Source organism: Somniosus microcephalus, chromosome 26 (assembly GCF_052327205.1).
Source record: "Somniosus microcephalus isolate GS21.2 chromosome 26, FLI_Smic_1.0, whole genome shotgun sequence".
In the NCBI taxonomy this organism is placed as follows: domain Eukaryota; kingdom Metazoa; phylum Chordata; class Chondrichthyes; order Squaliformes; family Somniosidae; genus Somniosus; species Somniosus microcephalus.
Window position 1 is genome coordinate 23,111,420 of NC_141012.1, and position 18,673 is coordinate 23,130,092.

General features: G+C 40.1%; 1 protein-coding gene and 1 long non-coding RNA gene across 20 annotated transcripts in view; one reads left to right on the forward strand and one right to left on the reverse strand.

Moving 5' to 3' along the window:
- LOC147100349 (uncharacterized) overlaps nucleotides 1-6,806 on the forward strand; it is a 29,140-nt gene extending 22,334 nt beyond the window's left edge. The window contains exon 2 of the long non-coding RNA XR_015073718.1: nucleotides 4,024-6,806. This is a non-coding gene — a long non-coding RNA (uncharacterized LOC147100349). The remainder of the gene's footprint in view (nucleotides 1-4,023) is intronic.
- Nucleotides 1-18,673, reverse strand: part of LOC147100348 (neural cell adhesion molecule 1-like) — a 576,064-nt gene that overhangs the window by 46,323 nt on the left and 511,068 nt on the right. For 18 of the 19 annotated variants that reach the window (XM_085967951.1, XM_085967957.1, XM_085967958.1 and 15 more), the window contains one exon: nucleotides 12,215-12,395. The exons of the other annotated variant lie outside the window; for it this stretch is intronic. In XM_085967951.1, the coding sequence (XP_085824077.1) occupies nucleotides 12,215-12,395 (181 nt within the window). The remainder of the gene's footprint in view (nucleotides 1-12,214; nucleotides 12,396-18,673) is intronic. 19 annotated transcript variants of the gene reach the window in all.

Sequence of the window (18,673 nt, forward strand, 5' to 3'; positions counted from 1 at the left end):
GGTCTGTCCTAGTGGTGGGACAGGTCAAAACCAGGGATGGTGATGAAGGAGTCTTATGTCTCTTCACTCCTTTTGTTCTCTCCCACCCCTGCCTTTCGATCTATTTCATTTCCTTTCCAGTTTTGAAAAAGGGTTAGACCCGAAACGTCGGCTCTAATTTCTCTCCACGGATTTTGCCTGGCCTGCTGAGTTTTTCCAGGATTTTCTGTTGTTATTTCGGATTTCCAGCATCTGCAGTATTTTGCTATCGTCCAAGGAGTCTGGGACATTGGGTAATGGGTATAATTCCTAAGTATTAAATGATGTCTTCTACTTTTGAAGCCTTCAGCAGTACCAATATACTTTTGGATAGGCTTAATGAATTCCCATCATAATTTTCGATTAGCGAGCCTTGAATTCTCTTTCCCAATGAGAACATGCACAATTTTTTTAACCTTTCATTAGATTCCTGAGAACTCATCATCATTTGGGTTGCCTTACACTGTACTCTCAAAGCCAATATGATGATTGTATGCTACAGTAATTAATACTGCACACAGTGCTCCAAGTGAGGTCTAACCAGTGCCTCACATAGTGACTTTGCCTATGTTGATTTGTAATCGATCCTTTTGCTAATGCAATTCAATAACTTGTTTTCATTTTTCACCCCTGATATGCACAGTTCCGAAGAATTTTCCACAAGAACCTCCACACCTTTTCCTCACCATTCTGCTACATGACTCTTCCATTCAATATCACTCCCTCTTTTTATTTCTTGCTCCAAGGCTAATTATTTAATATTCGTTTGCAGGTATAGCAATATTGGAATTGTAAATTAAAAAGGGTGGAATTTATCAAGGAATTAGACTTACTCATGGTAATATTATTGCGAGTGTACAGAGAAATCATTTGCAGTAGATTACAACAAGTTTAACCTCCACTGCCTGTAGTGAGCTGCTGTTAGTATAACAAAATAACATCCCTACATAAAAATAAATATATATATTATCAATAAAAACAGATTCTAGGAAACAATTTCAAGGTTGTCATTTAATATCTGGGTTCAGGTGGATACATTCAGCCATTTATGACATAACATAAATGCCTCAATTGATTTTGAGCCTTGTACTCAACACCTTGGGATTCATTTTGCTACATTTTCACAAGTTATTTCCAAATGTTTTCTGTTAAACTTGGGTAGAAATTACCTGGATGTAGACTGTGGCTAGATTATGTCCATTTAAAAACAGGGCTGATCCAGGAAAAACTATTGCAATGAGTGTAACCTTCAAAAAAAAAATCTTTCAATACAAATAAGTTGTAAAGAAATCTCTCTAAGAATCTGGTATGAGGGGTATTTTTGTGGCTCATTTCAGAATGAACTCACCAGTGTGACAAATTCTTACCAGAATAGCACAGTGCACTCCTATGATCAGAATGCGCTAATAACTCCAAAGTAGGCTGCAAAAGTTGATAACATTCTTTTGTCCTTGGGTTTTATGTAGGTGTATGTCCGAGATATTCCTACTATGAATGAAATACACCACCTAAATTCCACCCCCCCACCACCCCCGTAGTGTTCATGTAGGAGTGGCCATCTTGTGCCACTTCTTCAATCACTGTGCAATTTCACATCTGAAAATGGGGGTAAGATTTTCTTTTGGTACAAATGCTGAGAACAAAAAAAAAAGCAAATCCAGAGCTACAAGTAATGAAACGATGATTCATTCGGCAAAAGGTGCTCCAGCGGGGAGGTGCCCGCTTTGTAAAATAATGAATCTTGGGTGAAAAATCACAGTGAACAGAGGAAAGAATCAAAGAAAGAAACCTGAAATTCAAGGCAAAAGAAATTGTTAGGTCGCCAGAAACTTTGTTTTTCTGCGGACTTCAGTTTTACACAGAGGTTGACTGAACTGGAACAGATAGACCTAGTGCTCTGAACACTCCTTTTACCAAGACCGAAAACCATATACACTTCAAACTTTTTGATTTTCCGTTGCAGGTGATATTCCCCGTTTAGAACAATTTATGTTTTCCTGGCTTGCGCCTCTCTCCACTTCTCTAGCCAACAGCGTGAGTGGCTGAGCTGCTTGCAAAGTACAATACAGGTCTGTAACTAGCTAGAAAGAGGTGCACAGGAGCAAGCTCAGCAAGACAAGAGCTTGACCTCCACTCAATGTGCCCGCATGGCAGCATGGCTGAATTGATAGTTCAATGTATGGACATTGTAGGAATAAAACCTGCACTCCACCACTGACTGGAGCACTATTCGTTTTCATGTCACCCATCCCTTTTGCCTATTATTAATAGTGATTTAGTTATTACTTGGTTTCTACTAAGCTTTATAAAGGGGATCCTTGTTGTCTCCAACCATCAGTTCTTCCTTTCTAAAGATCCTTTAAGCATTGTTGCTACCTAAGTCAATGCTCAACTTTTCCACTGCTTCCTGTTCAAATGACTTGAGTTTAGTTTCCACCTGCTGACAGCACCAAGACGTCCCTGCTCAAAGTCACCAACTTTGACCATGACCTCTCTATGGCCTTTGATATGGCCAATCACTCTATCCTCCTTCCCCACCTCTGCTCTATGGTCCACCTCCATGTTAATGCCCTCTTGATTCCATTCCCAACTGTTCCAGCACAGTGGCTTATCCTGTTTCAGCCGCATGGTCACCTGCAGTGTGCCCCAAGGTTCCATGCTTGACCCTTTTCTATTCCTGGTCTACAGGCTGCCCCTTGGTGTCATTATTCATAAGCATGGAGTCGGCATTCATATATATTTTCCTGACACCCAGCTTTAACTTTCTGGCACTACCCTTTGTGAGTTAACCAATATTCATTGTTTAAACAAAACTATTGAAAGACAAATCCAAGGCAAAGACAGAAATAAACAAAAGGATGCTAAAATTAATCATATTCCTCGATTTTTGGCTGTTGGCAAAGCTCACTCCTAATTTTTTTTGGTAGATGGTAATTTTTCATGCAACTAACCCGGAATTATTCTGCCTTGGGCTGCAAAAGTTGTGCTATCTGGGCATAGGGGAATGGATTTTTCGGGGCAGAAGCGAGTTATGCTAAGTTCCGCCTTTTTCCACCTCTCAGAAAATCTGGTGGAAGTGGGGGCCAGATACATAATGCATCCCACAGATGAACACACCAGGCATTTCTCATCTCTGTGCTGGTGCAAAGGATGCCTTTGCATTCCTGGCACAAAGTATTGTTGGAGGCTTTCAGAGAGCCAGCTCTAAGCAAAAACACCACCATTTTAAACTGTTGTTAGCATCTTGGGTCAGATCGCTTACGCTGCTGCACAGAAGCCACAGCTAGATCCCTGCCTCCCTACCGGCATTCCATTTATGCTGCAAGTGGCATTGGCAGTATGCAAATGACCTAGGCCCTGGAATTTGGGATGGAATACGTCCATGGGACAGACAGAAGTTCTTCCCTGCCCCTAATTAAGTCCTCTGTTTTTCTTACTCAAACCAAACCAATATCATGGGCATTAGGCTAATTATTCTCAGGAATACAATTATCCTTACGTGCTTGGGATTTTGTAAATGTTATTAACTGGTTGTACTTTGTGCTGATGGGTGCACTTAGTGGTGCAACCGGCTGAAGCAATAAACTGAAAATGCACACCCATATAACACATACTAAACAGTTATTTTCTGGAAGTCCACTGTTGCTTGTGTTGAGATGCCATATTCATTTAGGTGCTAAATCATGATTCGCTTGATTACCCGTGTCATTCTACATTGGCCCAGTTCTGTTGCACTCCGACTGTTTGGTGCGTAAAGGTTCGAAAAGCCACAAAAATGCATACTTTCAAAATACATGTATTAATATGCAGAATACTAAATAACGACCTCTCGCTCGAGGCTGTAATTCAATATAGGTGGCTCTGTGGGTATTCATAAACTGCCTAAGCTTGACTCTTGTTTATGGTAGCATCAGAACTGCTGCCTTGTAACCCACTTTCAGAGATCCATTTTCTGTATGTATTATAGGCAGTGGCAGTTCAACAATATTATTATTGTGTTAGCAGATTGCTTTGCGCAGTCTTGGCTCAACTGATAAATAAAAACAAATACCAGAGCGGCCAGATTCTAGTAGGAGGGTCAGCATCTAAGTGGATAGAAGCATCATTGGTATGGACATCTGGATTGGACGGTGGGATGGACCGACTAAATTACCATTTCCATCTTTTTCTTGTGAAAATGCCAGGAGGCCAACTAAACTCAATTCACTGTGTAGACCTGTAATGCTTGAAATAAATCTGAATTCAAATATCTGGTAAATATACACATCAAAAAGTCTGTTAAGTGTGTACTTTATTTTGTAATAAAAATCTGCAGAACTATTCATCCGTTGGCAGGAACCTGATGCGACACATTTCAAAGCTTTCCCCAAAGATAATGCAACCAAAGTCTTTTAGACAATTAATGCCAACTTTGTTTTACAGTTAGAAAGATTAGTACAATTTTAACAATTTTCAAGCCTTAGTATGAAAATTCCACTTTTTTTGTAACCGTATTTCATTGAAAATTTAAGGTTGGGTCTATCCTGCCAATGTCAAGAATGCTGAAACTGACAGAGCATAAGAACTCTAAAATTCTGCAATGAATGTTTGGATATATTAAATTTTGGGCTATCAAATCTCTACAATTTGTCACCAGAGACTTTTTTTAAAATGAATTATCTCCGAAAGGAAAAACAGAATCAAATTCTGGAAGGTGACTAGCGCTGCAATCTTGCAGCAGTGCTTAAAGCCACCGGTGGGATTCGCTCTCTGTCTGTTTTGTGAAGTACAATCTGACAGGTCCCAAATACATTGGTCTGCATATTACATATTCAGCACAAATAAAAATATTCAACTTTAGCCTAAAGAAATCTTAAAGGTGAATCTGGTCATTTCGCATTCATTTTTCAAGCTGGACTCACTCTCAAATTCATCAGACGTTCAAGGAAATACAGTATTTTTAAATACCTCCAATAATCTTTTCAATGTTGTTCGTGCTAGTGCTACAATGATACTTAATGCACAAAATGGGGCATTTATTGAGACGCTAAGTTTGATCACCCATCTAACAGTTCACTGCTGACGTTATAAAGTACGAAGCAATATTTAATGCCACATCCAACAAAACCATTCAACTCAAAGAGAAATAAGAATTTGTTCCAACTATATATCTGATGGTTTAAAAGCTAAAACAGATTATTTTGAGGTTGATGATCATGTGAATGCAAAGCTCAGCTTTTACTGCACAAAATTCCTTATGAAGTGCAGTGTGCTATATGCAATACAGTTCATTAATTGGGGCATATACTCAATAAAGTTTATGGTGTTCACATGTTAAATCACACAATTACTGCACAAAGAAAAGCCTGCAGTAGCATATTGATAATGTTAGTGCAGCTGCGAGATAAAGTGGCTTTGGAAAAAAAATGCTGCACTATTCTCTGTGTAGGATCTCTGTAGCATGGCCATAACGATAAACAATTGCGAAGAAGGTTTGCTCGTGCTTATTAGTGCCAGCTACAATGATCGTTTCAAACCATTTCAGAAAATAAGGGATAGCGTTGCTCTAAATGCAGCAAATGCATGATGATGCTTGCATGAAGTTTCTCTGTACTATTTAACGCATTTGTTCATTTGTTGACTATAAATGGGTTACTGAATACGCTAAAATAGCACACAGAGGAATTTCATCTGAAGGCGGCAAGACCAATGACAATTCCACCCCGACAAGTTCTACAAAGATTTTGCAATAAAGGCACACATAGTGAGGAGACATAAAGGACAGAGAAGGAAAGACCTAGGGGCATCACAACATGCAAAACAAATGAATACCTTCAAAACCAAGCAAAAATCAAGCAGCAAAATTGATTTTGGTGCCAAGCTCTCATATGCTCATTATAAGTACAGCATCTACAGGCCTGAATCCATGGTAATTTACCTCATACATAAGAAACATCTTGTGTTTAATTGATTTGTATAAAACAGAGCACAAATATTTAACAAGGTGTTGTATGCCAAATGCAAATTTATTTTCCATTCAAGCATGGACATTCCTCAACTGAGGTTTGTTTTAGTAACTAATAAGTTCCATCTTGTTTAATAGCAACAAATCTTGCCTAGTAATAACAAAATATGGACCAGATACAGCTCACATGTAGCAAATGAATGAGAATTTCACCACACAAACAGTGGCCACTTCTGTGGCAAAGGTACTGAATCATTTCAAACTAATACCATTGCCAACTTCAGCATGTGCACCTTCTTTGCCAATAATAGAGGAAAATGGCAGAACACGATATCTGGTTGAACTGTCCTGCCATACCCGGACCTATCAGACAATTCAAACAATGGCAATCAACAGGGACTCCACTAGCTTTTGGTTTCCTTAGTGTACTAAATTTATTGGGTGCTATATAGGAATTAGTTAAAGAAGTACAAGTATTGTGAGAACAAGTACCACTTCGAAATATTGTTACATTCATTAGCATTGAATGCCAGACCGCCAACGAGACTCTCCCTGTCTGGCTGTCGTGTTTAGTTTAGTTTTGTAGTGTTTACTGTTTGCATTCCCTGTGAAAATGTGCAAGCATGAAAAGCTTTTTATCGATGAAAAACAACTTTAAAAAGTTACTGGTGACATACTCTGTAAATGTAAACAATGCAGATACAGTGCGTGGTGATTACAATGCATAAACGGGTACATTTTCTAATGCATTACCAATAAAATGTTGCTTTGACTACATCCCACATTATATGTTAATTATAAACACAAAATTACAAAGCAGGCTTGTCTGGAGCCAAAACATGGGTGAATATTTCAGAGGAGAACAAACCCAAATTCTCCCTTCACTTTGTTCAGTTCTGTAAAGGGGCTTGCTTATTTTCCAGTTCTGATTGAAGGGTTTACATCCACACGTTAACACAAGCCATCAGATGCTGACAGGCCTACTGTGTCTTTCCAACGTTTTCTAATTTTTATTTCACATCGCTGTGTCATATTTTAGAGGAAATTGAAAATGTAATTCTTGACCATATAAAGTAGGGTCAACGTAGATGCAAATTATGAAGCAGAAAAAATAAAAGTGTATAAAAAAAAATTAATTTTCTCCTTAATAAAAATATTTATTTCAGGAAATAAAATTTTGTCAATTGTGTTTGTCCTCAGGAAATCGTATTTTCTTGGTTATCTATGGCACATTTTTTTTTACATCTGTATAAACTACGATTAAATTAAAATCTCTATATTTAAGGCAATGCTACCATACTGCAGTCAGACCTTATAGGAGTCTACATTAATTTGCTTACAAATGTCTTAGTTAGAGAAAGTACTGGGGAAAAAAAGCACTGTCTGGAGCCATGACCTACACACACTTTCAGGAGCCTCCTGTATACGGTATGGTGCATGCTAGCATAGCTGTAGAAAATTAAACATATTCAACCAAGCTGTGCGCTTGAGATAAGCTTTCTTTGCATGTGCTTGCATTGCCACTAAAATATCAAATGGCAAAATACAGCAAAAAAAACCTAGGTATCATTTTTGGAACTAGATTCTCAAGTCAAAAATTACATTTTAATTTTTTTTCAATTAAACTTTAAATTGACAGTAACTTTTTTTGTATGAAATTCCTTTGTAGCTGTTTCAGATATACAATATACAATATTTATACCACGGTTTTACTTCAGTTCACACACATACAGTTGCTAATTCCTTCGAGCCATGGTTCCATTCATCAGGCTGCCAGGCTATAGTAATGACTTGTTGGATGGAAGAGGAAAAGGAAGGTGATAGAAATTTAAAGAAATGACAAACGGTAGACTGAAGCGATAGGGAGCGACAGATCCTCGCAAAACAAGGTCAACAGAAATAGCCTGCTAAAGAGATTGTAGAAATTGGCAGACAATCTTAGCTTAGATAAAATGAAAACTAAATGTACATGCACAAAGAAAGAACTGCATGAAAGAGAACAGATTTTAAATTGACATTTTGTTTAAACAGCTCATTTGTTTTGAAGGAAAATGGTACAATTCTGTTTCTGATTAACACTCAAATACATTTGAAGCAACTGCAAAGGCATAAAATTGTGTGTTGAACTGTCTGGGGAGAATACAGCATGCCTTTATTGAGCGTCTAAGACAGCAAAACAACCAGAATTGCAGAGAAGAGTAATGAGAAGAGTGTGTATGATACTGATGAACCACCCAAAGTTGCTGTTGTAGCCAAAGTATTTCCATCCATGGGCAGCAAAGAGTTGTGAAACAATATGGCCAGTCCAATCAGTGTTCATAGAAAACATAGGGGTAATGGAAACATGTGCATATGAAGACAGACAGGTGGGAGAAAGGGAGGGAGGGAAAAGGGGTGGGGTAAGAGAGAGAGAGAAAAAAAAGTCATAAATACAAAACCAAATTAAGAATTTAAGGTAAACAAATAAAGTGTAAATGTTAAATTGAAATAAAACAGATTAGAGAAATATTTGTGTAACATAAAAGAGTATGCTTCATTTTAAGCAGAGTATGAATAGCACACTAGGTCAAAGGTCATATTTCATGGTTACAGGGTTAAAGGGCACAAAACTAAGCTGGGAGAATGGAAACGAGCACACAATGGGCTGCGAGTACAGAATAGAGCAAAAAGAAACAGTAAGTAGTTTCAATGAAAGACAAACATGAAGCGGGAATAAGGCTGGTAAGAAAGGATTTGAAATTAATACTATGTTCTATTTTTACTGCCATATGTTAGCTGCATTCAGTTAAATGACTTGCAACTGTTGCATGGAAAAGCAGTTCCCTCGCCCATGCCCCAAGCTGTTGGTGTGAGTAACTGCCTTTGTGATGTAATAGGCCAGTTAACATTTGCAGGCTTGTCATGCAAACTGCAGCACTCTCTGCTGCATCCCCATAAAACATTCATGTGTTAATTCAACAACCACTAAACACTAGAATACATCTACAGGACAGTTGCAATATTCAAAAGTCCAATTAATCACTTCTTGTGTCATTAATGAGGCGAGTCAGTCCAGTGTTTTCATTGATACTATCAAAGAACGAAGGAAGCTTTATGTTGCAAAAGTGCTGCAATATATTTGACATTTCAAAATGAATATTTATCAGGGGAAAAAAATTACTTTGGCCTGCGTAAGCTTATATCTACACATTTAGGACCATATTTTCCTCTTTTTGCAAATAAAGTGTTAATTGCGATTATTCCATCAACTTAATGAACCAAAATCGAAATGGAAAGGTATTTTGCTGCAATAATTGTGCCTCATCATAGAATGATACAGGACAGAAGGAGGCCGTTCAGCCCAATGTGCCTGTGCCGGCTCTTTGAAAGAGCTCTCCAATTAGTCCCACTCCCCTGCTCTCTCCCCGTAAGCCCTGCAAATATTTCCCCTTCAAGTATTTATCCAATTCCCCAGTAAAAGTTATTATTGAATCTGCTTCCATGAATGAAAGAAAACCAGCCAATCAGAATGCTGGTGTGCCAGGGACATTGACCCTGAAACCAACAGAGGGCCAGTTTTTTTTTTTTGCAGAGTAGTCAGCTTTTAGCAAAGGAAAATTTACTTTAGGGTACAATTAATCTATAACGCAGATCGTGCTGGGAAGCTTCCATTATCTTGCATGGCGATTAACCCTATTACATGAGATGCTCACACTTTTTGGAATTTATTCCATCCTTTTACAAAAGTTTCTATTATACCCTTGATGGATATTTCATGGGCTATTCAAAATGTGACATCAGAGAACTGGCATATTGCCTCAAGCCAGCTATATGTCAAAAGGCAGTCGCATGGCATATCTTGGTGTTCAGGTAAATATATATGGATCATTTGTATGTTATTGCTAGTTACATATTGCAGTTATTAAATTCTATTGAAACTTGAAATGAAAACTACAGTTAGTAAAATAAACTGAAACTCTCAATGACATGTTACAACAGAGCTCCTTAAATTTTCCTATTGGGAAAAATACTGTTTATTCAAATATTTAATTAGTTTCCAAAGTTAATTATTCCAAAATGGTTTCTTTACATTCTGGTCTAATACAAAGAAATCTTGCCCTCTCTTTATATAACTAACTCACTGCTCTATGTACTAATTCTAAAATAATTTTACATGGTTGATCTTTAGCAGCTATTTTTGTTGCTAATTTTCATAAATATATTTTTCCATAGGAGCAAAACTATAGCAGCAATAAAAGCAGAACAGACGGTTACCATTTTCGACTGGTCTTGCTCTTTTGTTTAATTAAATCACCTGGTTTGTTAGATTTTATATAGAGAGGAAAATATTGTCCTTAAGGAAAGCTTGCATGCACTCAGATTATCCAGGCACAGTGTAAACTTCTCAAATAATCATCAAATTATCTTTGATCTAATTCTGTCAATGAAAATGCTGTGATCTGATTCACAGATAACCAGTAGTGGTGGGCAGATAAACAGGAACAATAGCTAGCAATCCAAGGGAGTGAGACAGCAGCCATTAATGTGCGATGAAACTGCAATCTTAACATTTACTGTGCGTAACAATAAACATTCCAGCAGGTTTCAGGTTGAAACAGGAATCCTCAGCAAACCAACTAAAGCACGAGGTGCAATTTGCCATTTCCTATTTCAGAAACAGCACACCCCAGAACGTTTATTATTATAATATATTATCAGCTGGATGCAGCGCTGGTGACTCTGATAATTCAAACAGTACAATCACCACTGAAATACCATTAATACCCTTGGGTGGCATCAGGAATCAGTAACTACTAGGAGGTCTGTAGAGAATATAAAACTTGCCATGCATAGCACAACAGAGGCTTCATATCACAGCAAGAGTCTATTGATCCTATTACCATTAGCAAACTACAGTTCAGTGAGACGAGGGAAAACTGCAACATTAAAATCTGGAATGCCACAGCAATTAAATTTCACAAAAAAGTACTTATAATGATTATTACCACTGATGGCAATTTAGAAAAGGAAAACAATATGCTGCACACAGCATATAGTAATTACAGGTTTCGCAAATCAGGAGTTGCCAAAAAAAATCTTGATCTTGCAAGTTTTTATCAACACTATCTTACACCATACGTGTGGATTTTAAAAAATCTATCCTCGGTTTATTCTTTTGAAATATATAAGATACTGAGGGGGCTCGACAAGGTAGATGCAGAGAGGATGTTTCCTCTCGTGGGGAAATCTAGAACACGGGGGCATAGTTTTAGAATAAAGGGTCGCCCTTTTAGAACTGAGATGAGAAAAAATTTCTTCTCTCAGAGGGTCGTAAATCTGTGGAATTCTCTGCACCAGAGAGCTGTGGAGGCTGGGTCATTAAATACATTTAAGGTGGAGATAGACAGATTTTTGCAAGATAAGGGAGTGAAGGGTTATGGGGAGCGGGCGGGGAAGTGGCTTTGAGCCCAAGATCAGCCATGATCTTACTGAATGGCAGAGCAGGCTCAAGGGGCCAAGTGGCCTATTCCTGCTCCTATTTCTTATGTTCTTATGTTTTGCCAGTACTGCTTGCAAGTGTCCTACAACTACTTTCTTCCTGCTGCTACTGTCGAGAATAGAAACACTCCACCACTTCAGGGGAGTCTGTTCCTTTACTGCTCCCAGTCATGTAGACGGTAATTAAACCCAGAATTTTGAGAAACACACCTTGCTTGCTTGTACAGGCCTCAGACATGGGCCTTAAACCAGTATCATTTTATACAGCTGCTGTCTGGGATTTTGCTGCCGAAATTTAGATGCGATTCACACACAAAGGTGTATAAATCACAAGTGGGAGAATTATAAATGGCTAGAGAAAGCCGAATTGTCATTGCACTGAAGGATATTACTGTTTGTGGCAATTTTCCCTCACTGCACAGTTCTTGCACTAAGTCCGAAAGTAAGATTCCAATTCCATATTGTGTTAATGGCTGCACCCATGATACTGCATTGCAAGCCAAAGTTTCTAGTTGTAAACCATTTGGGAAGAGCAAAAAATGTCATCTGAAAATGAATTGCTTTTATTCATTTATTTTAAAACATGTATGGAAAAGTACAAGATGGTACAAATTTTTCCAAAAGAAAGAAATAAAATTGAATATATCTGACACACAGACAGCTGAATACCATTTAATGTAGTATTCAATTTTTACAAGCATGACTAGACTTGGGGATGCAGCGTCTTTGCAGGACTTAATGCAAATAATATTTGAAAGCAGCCTGAAGTCGTACCTGGAATGACAGTGGGTTCTACCGAGGTCCGGAAAGAGACGGAACCAGCTTCTGATCTGCCTTGCAGGTTCTCAGCCACGACATAAACTTCATACTCCGAGTTCCAGTCCAGGTTTCCGAGAATAACATATTCACTATCAGCTGGTAATCTCATTTCAGGTTTCCAGTCCGAGTGATGTTTCTGTGAAATAAACCATGGGTGAACAAAGAGCTACCAGAGCTTCAACCGAACTGATTTGTGGTAGGTAAACATACACAAGTTAACGCTATGGTGTCGCTGTACTAGCTCGCTGCGAATTTCTAGTCAGTTTCAGAAAAGGTAAAATCCGCCAGTGATTGACCTTTGCACTTTTGATTTGGAGGTAGAGGTAAATGGTATACAGATTTATCAGGAAAAATCCAGAGATTGAGATATTGCAGATTTGAATCTCAGGGATAATTGTCACCTGTTTGATCAGGTGATTTTCCACTGTATTCTGAGCTTGTCCATTACTTAACTTTTTGGATAGAAGTGGTAGTCTCGAGAAATAACAACAGAAAATGCTGGAAATACTCAGCAGGCCAGGCAGCATCCGTGGAGAGAGAAACAGAGTTAACGTTTCAGGTCTGGGACTCTGTTTCTCTCTCCACGGATGCTGCCTGGCCTGCTGAGTATTTCCAGCATTTTCTGTTGTTATTACAGATTTCCAGCATCCGCAGTATTTTGCAATTATGGTAGTATCGAGATCTTGGGTTCAACAATGAAAGCAATGTAACTCTCACAAGCTAAAGCAGCTCCTAAAAGCACATAGGCCAGAAATAAAATTAAGGGGTAAGCTTGGTAGGAAAGGGGTGGAAGATTGGTATGTGAAAGTTGAACTTTTTCCAAAGAATCTAAGGCCGCTTTAGGCAAAATGAGATACTTTTTCATTTGTTAAACTTCTATATAAAAGGGGGTTGGAGCACAAGTGTAAGGAAGTCTTGCTACAATTATACAGGGCTTTGGTGAGACCACACCTGGAGTACTGTGTGCAGGTTTGGTCTCCTTCTCTGAGGAAGGCCATACTTGCCTTGGAGGCGGTGTAACGAAGGTTCACTAGATTGATCGCTGGGATGAGAAAGTTGTCCTATGAGGAGCGATTGAGTAAATCGGGCCTGTACTCTCTGGAGTTTAGAAGAATGAGAGGTGATCCCATTGAAACATATAAGATTGTGAGGGGGATTGACAGGGTAGATACTGAGAAGTTGCTTCCCCTGGCTGGAGAGTCGAGAACTAGGGGGCATAGTCTCAGGATAAGTGGTCGGTCATTTAGGACTGAGATGAGGAGGGATTTCTTCACTCAGAATGTTGTGAATCTTTGGAATTCTCGACCCCAAAGGGCTGTGGATGCTGAATCAAGGCTGAGATAGATGGATTTTTGGACTCAAGGGGAATCAAGGGATATGGGGATAGTGCAGGAAGGTGGAGAAGATCAGCCATGATCTTATTGAATGGCAGAGCAGGCTCAAGGGGCCGTATGGACTACTCCTGCTCCTATATCTTAGATTCTTATGTTCCTAAAATAAATCTGTAACAAAGAAATGCAGGAGCTGGCAATAGGATTCTACATCTGCGTGCTTAGGGCACGTTGGATCAATGGAGTTCCAAAGCTTCAGTCATTCAGATCTGTCAAGTGAAGGTGACAATGTTTGGTGAAAGCATGCAAATTGCACCATCTAGTTGGCCTACAGATAACTTGGGATGTCACTGTTTAGATCTGATTTTACATCGTGGGACGTGTTCTGCTAGAGAACAAAACAAAATGCTAGCATTCATTTACCAATTTTGCTAACTTCTTTTAAGTGATGGTTTATCCAGGGCTTTGTTCCCATAAGAAACAAGCATTTGTCTCATCCAGTGAACTTTTCTTTCTATCTTTGCAAACACAATGGAATAAACAGCAGACGATGGATAAAACTTCAATACCTTGAATTCCAGATGTAAAATTGAGATACAATTTTTGGTGAATACGATGAATGGGATCTACGTTGCCTGTATGCCAAAGTAGGTCCACCACCAAAGCTACTTAAGATCATACAAATCCAAAGATTCAAATGGTTTTGACGTAATCTTGTTTAGAACGAGATTCAAATACTTGAAAAAGAGAAAAAATTGCAGGGCTATGGGGAAAGAGAGGGGGAGTAGGACTAACTGGATTGCTCTTCGAAAGAGCTGGTGGAGATTCGATGGGCTGAATGGCCTCCTTCTGTGCTGTACTATTCTATGATAAATACCACCAAAGGAAAGTGATAAGCAGAGATAGCAATACCATGAACTCTCAAAGTGCTGGAAGAGATCTTGGTCTAGCATTATGTCCAGGCAAGACAAAATCATCAGGACATTATGCTTCAGAGTTCTAGTTGCATTCTCGGGAGGAAAGTACAAGCACCTTCAATATAGAATCATAGAAATTTCAGCACAGGAGGAGACCATTCAGCCCAGTGTGCCTAAACCAACTGCACAGCGAAGATATCTACTCAGATTCCATTCCCTTGCTATCTCCAAGTTCTCGTTAATATTTTGGTCAAGTGTTCATCTAATTCCCTCTTAAATGATTGTGGTAGCTACAGTTCTCCAATTTGAGAAACAACCATTTACTCCTGTTCTCTGCTTTCTATCCTTCAACTATCTCTAGAGTGATGCTTCCGCTTTATCTTTAAAGCAGGGGGTGCCCGGCGTTGCCAGGGCAATTTTGGGGCGCGCGGTCTCCCTGCCCGTCTGTCCCCTCTGTCAGGCCCGGTGCCGTTGTGATACCGGCGGTGCGGGGCCTAGCGCTTCAGGCCCGGCCGGGCTCTGGGGCCGAGATGGACCCCAGCTGAGCTCCCCCGCGGATCGCGTGGTTGATGGCCGGCTGCTGCCGATGACCCGCCCGCTGTGTGTAAACTTACCTGGCGCTCCCGGAGTCACAATGTGGGGGTTTGTTTGGCTGGTGCTGTCCCTGTGGGGATGAAAAAAATGGCGGCGAAGTTTAGGGAGAGTGGAGGATTAGGTCCCGCCCGTGACGCACCGATTGGTGAACCATCAGGTCACTGAACTGTAGGATTGGTCAAGCAGCACGTCACTCAACGCTAATGAGAGGTAGGATTGGTCAACTGCTAATGAGCGGAGTTTTGAGGATTTTTGAACGATTTTTGTATACTGTCCGAACAATTTTTGTGTGACCAAAAAGTAAATATGCCTATGAGAGTCCCCTAATGATAAGCTTTCTTTTGATATAAGGTATGTGTAGTTACGCTCTATAACTTTTGATTGTATAGCTGGACAGACAGACGGAAAGAGGGAAAGACGGAAAGAGAGACGGACCGTTTTATATATATAGATACCACGAGTCTTAATCTTTGCAACATGTCTTTTATGTGGCACTTTATCAAATACTTTTTGAAAGTTCAAAAATAGTAACTCCATTTCAATCTCTTTGTCCGTATGTTCCATAATGCCTTTAAATAATTTGATTACATTAGTCAAGCGTGACCTGCCCTTTACAAATCCACGCTGACAATCCCTGATTAACCCATATCTTTTTAGATTTTAATCATGTTATGCCTTATGTTCCTAGCACTTTTCCTACTACTGACATGAAGCTAACGGAGATGAATGGCGCAGGATGCCAGGCAGGAGGTAGCAACACTTATCAATACTCAATGTACATAGAAACATAGAAGATAGGAGCAGGAGTAGGCCATTCGGCCCCTCGGGCCTGTGCCGCCATTTAATGAGATCATGGCTGATCATCCAAATTCAGTACCCTGTCCCTGCTTTCTCCCCATATCCTTTGATCCCTTTAGCCTTAAAAAATATATCTAGCTCCTTCTTGAATATATTTAATGAATTGGCCTCAACTGCCTTGTATGGTAGAGAATTCCACAGGTTCACCACTCTCTGGGTGAAGAAATTCCTCCTCATTTCAGTCCTAAATGGCTTACCCCTTATCCTTAGACTGTGACCCCTGGTTCTGGACTCCCCGCCATCAGGAACGTCCCTCCTGCATCTAGTCTGTCCAGTCCTGTTAGAATTTTATAAGTTTCAATGAGATCGCCTCTCATTCTTCTGAACTCCACCGAGTATAAGTCCAATCGACCCAATCTCTCCTCATACGTCATTCCTGCCATCCCAGGTATCAGTCTGGTGAATCTTCGCTGCACTCCCTCCATGGCAAGAACATCCTTCCTCAGGTAAGGTGATCAAAACTGCACACAATACTCAAGGTGTGGTCTCACCAAGGCCCTGTACAACTGCAGCAAGACATCCTTGCTCCTATACTTGAATCTTTTCACTATGAAGGCCAATATACCATTTGCCTTCTTAACCGTCTGCTGCACCTGCATGCTTACCTTCAGCGACTGGTGCACAAGGACACCCAGGTCTCGTTGCACTTGCCCTTCTCCCAATCTATTGCCGTTCAGATAATAATCTGTCTTCCTGTTTTTGCCACAGAAGTGGGTAACCTCACATTTATCCACATTATACTGCATTTGCCATGCATCTGCCCAATCACCCAAACTGTCCAAATCATACTCGAGTTTCTCTGCATCCTCCTCACAGCACACACGCCCACCCAGCTTTGTGTGGTCTGCAAACTTGGAGATATTACATCTAGTTCCCTCGTCTAGATCGTTTATATAAATATTGTGATTAGCTGGGGTCCTAGGACCGATCCCTGCGGTACCCCACTAGTCACTGCCTGCCACTCGGAAAAAGACCCGTTTATTCCAACTCTTTGCTTCCTGTCTGCCAACCAGTTCTCTATCCAAGACAGTACCTTACCCCCAATCCTGTGTGCTTTAACTTTGCACGCTAATCTCTTATGCAGGACCTTATAAAAAGCCTTCTGAAAGTCCAAATACAACACATCCACTGGTTCTCCCTTATCTATTCTACCAGTTACATCCTCAAAAAATTCCAGTAGATTAGTTAAGCATGATTTACCTTTTGTAAATCCATGTTGACTTTGTCCGATCCTGTCACTGTTGTCCAAGTGCTCTGCTATTACATCTTTTATAATGGACTCTAGCATTTTCCCCACTACCGATGTTAGACTTACCGGTCTATAATTCCCCGTTTTCCCTCTACCACCTTTTTTGAATGGTGGTGTTCCATTAGCTACCCTCCAATCCATGGGAACTGTTCCAGAATCTATAGAATTTTGGAAGATGACCAGCAATGCATCTACTATTTCTAGGGCCACTTCCTTAAGTACCCTAGGATGTAGATTATCAGGCCCTGGGGATTTATCGGCCTTCAATCCTGTCAATTTCCCTAACAGCATTTCCCTACAAATACTGATTTCATTCAATTCCTCCCTCTCATTAGATCCTATGATCCCCGACATCTCTGGAAGGTTATTTGTGTCCTCCTTTGTGAAGACAGAACCAAAGTATGTATTTAATTGGTCTGCCATTTCTTTGTTCCCCATTATAAATTCCCCTGATTCTGACTGCAAGGGACCTACGCTTGACTTCACCAATCTTTTTCTCTTCACATATCTACAGAAGCTCTAACAGTCAGTTTTTATGTTCCCTGAAAGCTTACTCTCATAATCTATTTTCCCCCTCTTAATTAATCCCTTTGTCCTCCTTTGCTGAATCCTAAACTGCTTCCAATCCTCAGGTTTTCTGCTTTTTCTGGCCAAATTATATGTCCTCTCCTTGGATCTTATGTTATCCCTAATTTCCGTTGTGAGCCATGGTTGAGTCACCTTTTTTGTTTTATTTTTATGCCAAACCGGGACAAATCAGTGGACTTGGCTGTAATCCTGCAAAAAATTAATTATCTCACCAGTTGTGCCAATGTAGGAGACCGCACCATTACCTTATCTTAATGCTATGTATTAAGAATGCACGGCATGTGTATGCATCCATACAGTCTTGCAACGTTTTAAATGCTAGCAACTCCCTTCCCCTCCAAGTGCCCCTTTCCCATGCATTCATCAACTGCTGTGGCCCCGACATATTTTCCATCGACTTTACCTGCACATTGCATGTTTATGCAACCACACCACGATGAGCTGAATGCTGATACATGGGCATTCCGCTTGGTGATACAAGAAATCAAGTGCTGAGGGGAAACAGAAGCAGGGGATGCAGAAGTGGGAGGTTTGTCCTCAGCTCGTAGTTCCTTCCAAATTCCTCTGGCTCCTTTTCCTCATCCTATTCCTCCAATGGAACCAAACCATAAGCTGAAGTTTTTTTTTAATTTATTCATTCATGGGATGTGGGCGTCGCTGGCAAGGCCGGCATTGATTGCCCATCCCTAATTGCCCTATAGAAGATGGTGTTGAGCCACCTTCTTGAACCGCTGCAGTCCATGTGAAGGTACTCCTCCCACAGTGTTGACTTTTTTGTAATGGTTTGTTACAACTGAGTGGCTCGCTAGGCCATGTCAGAGGGCAGTTAAGAGTCAACCACAATGCTGTGGGTCCGGAGTCACATATAGGCCAGACC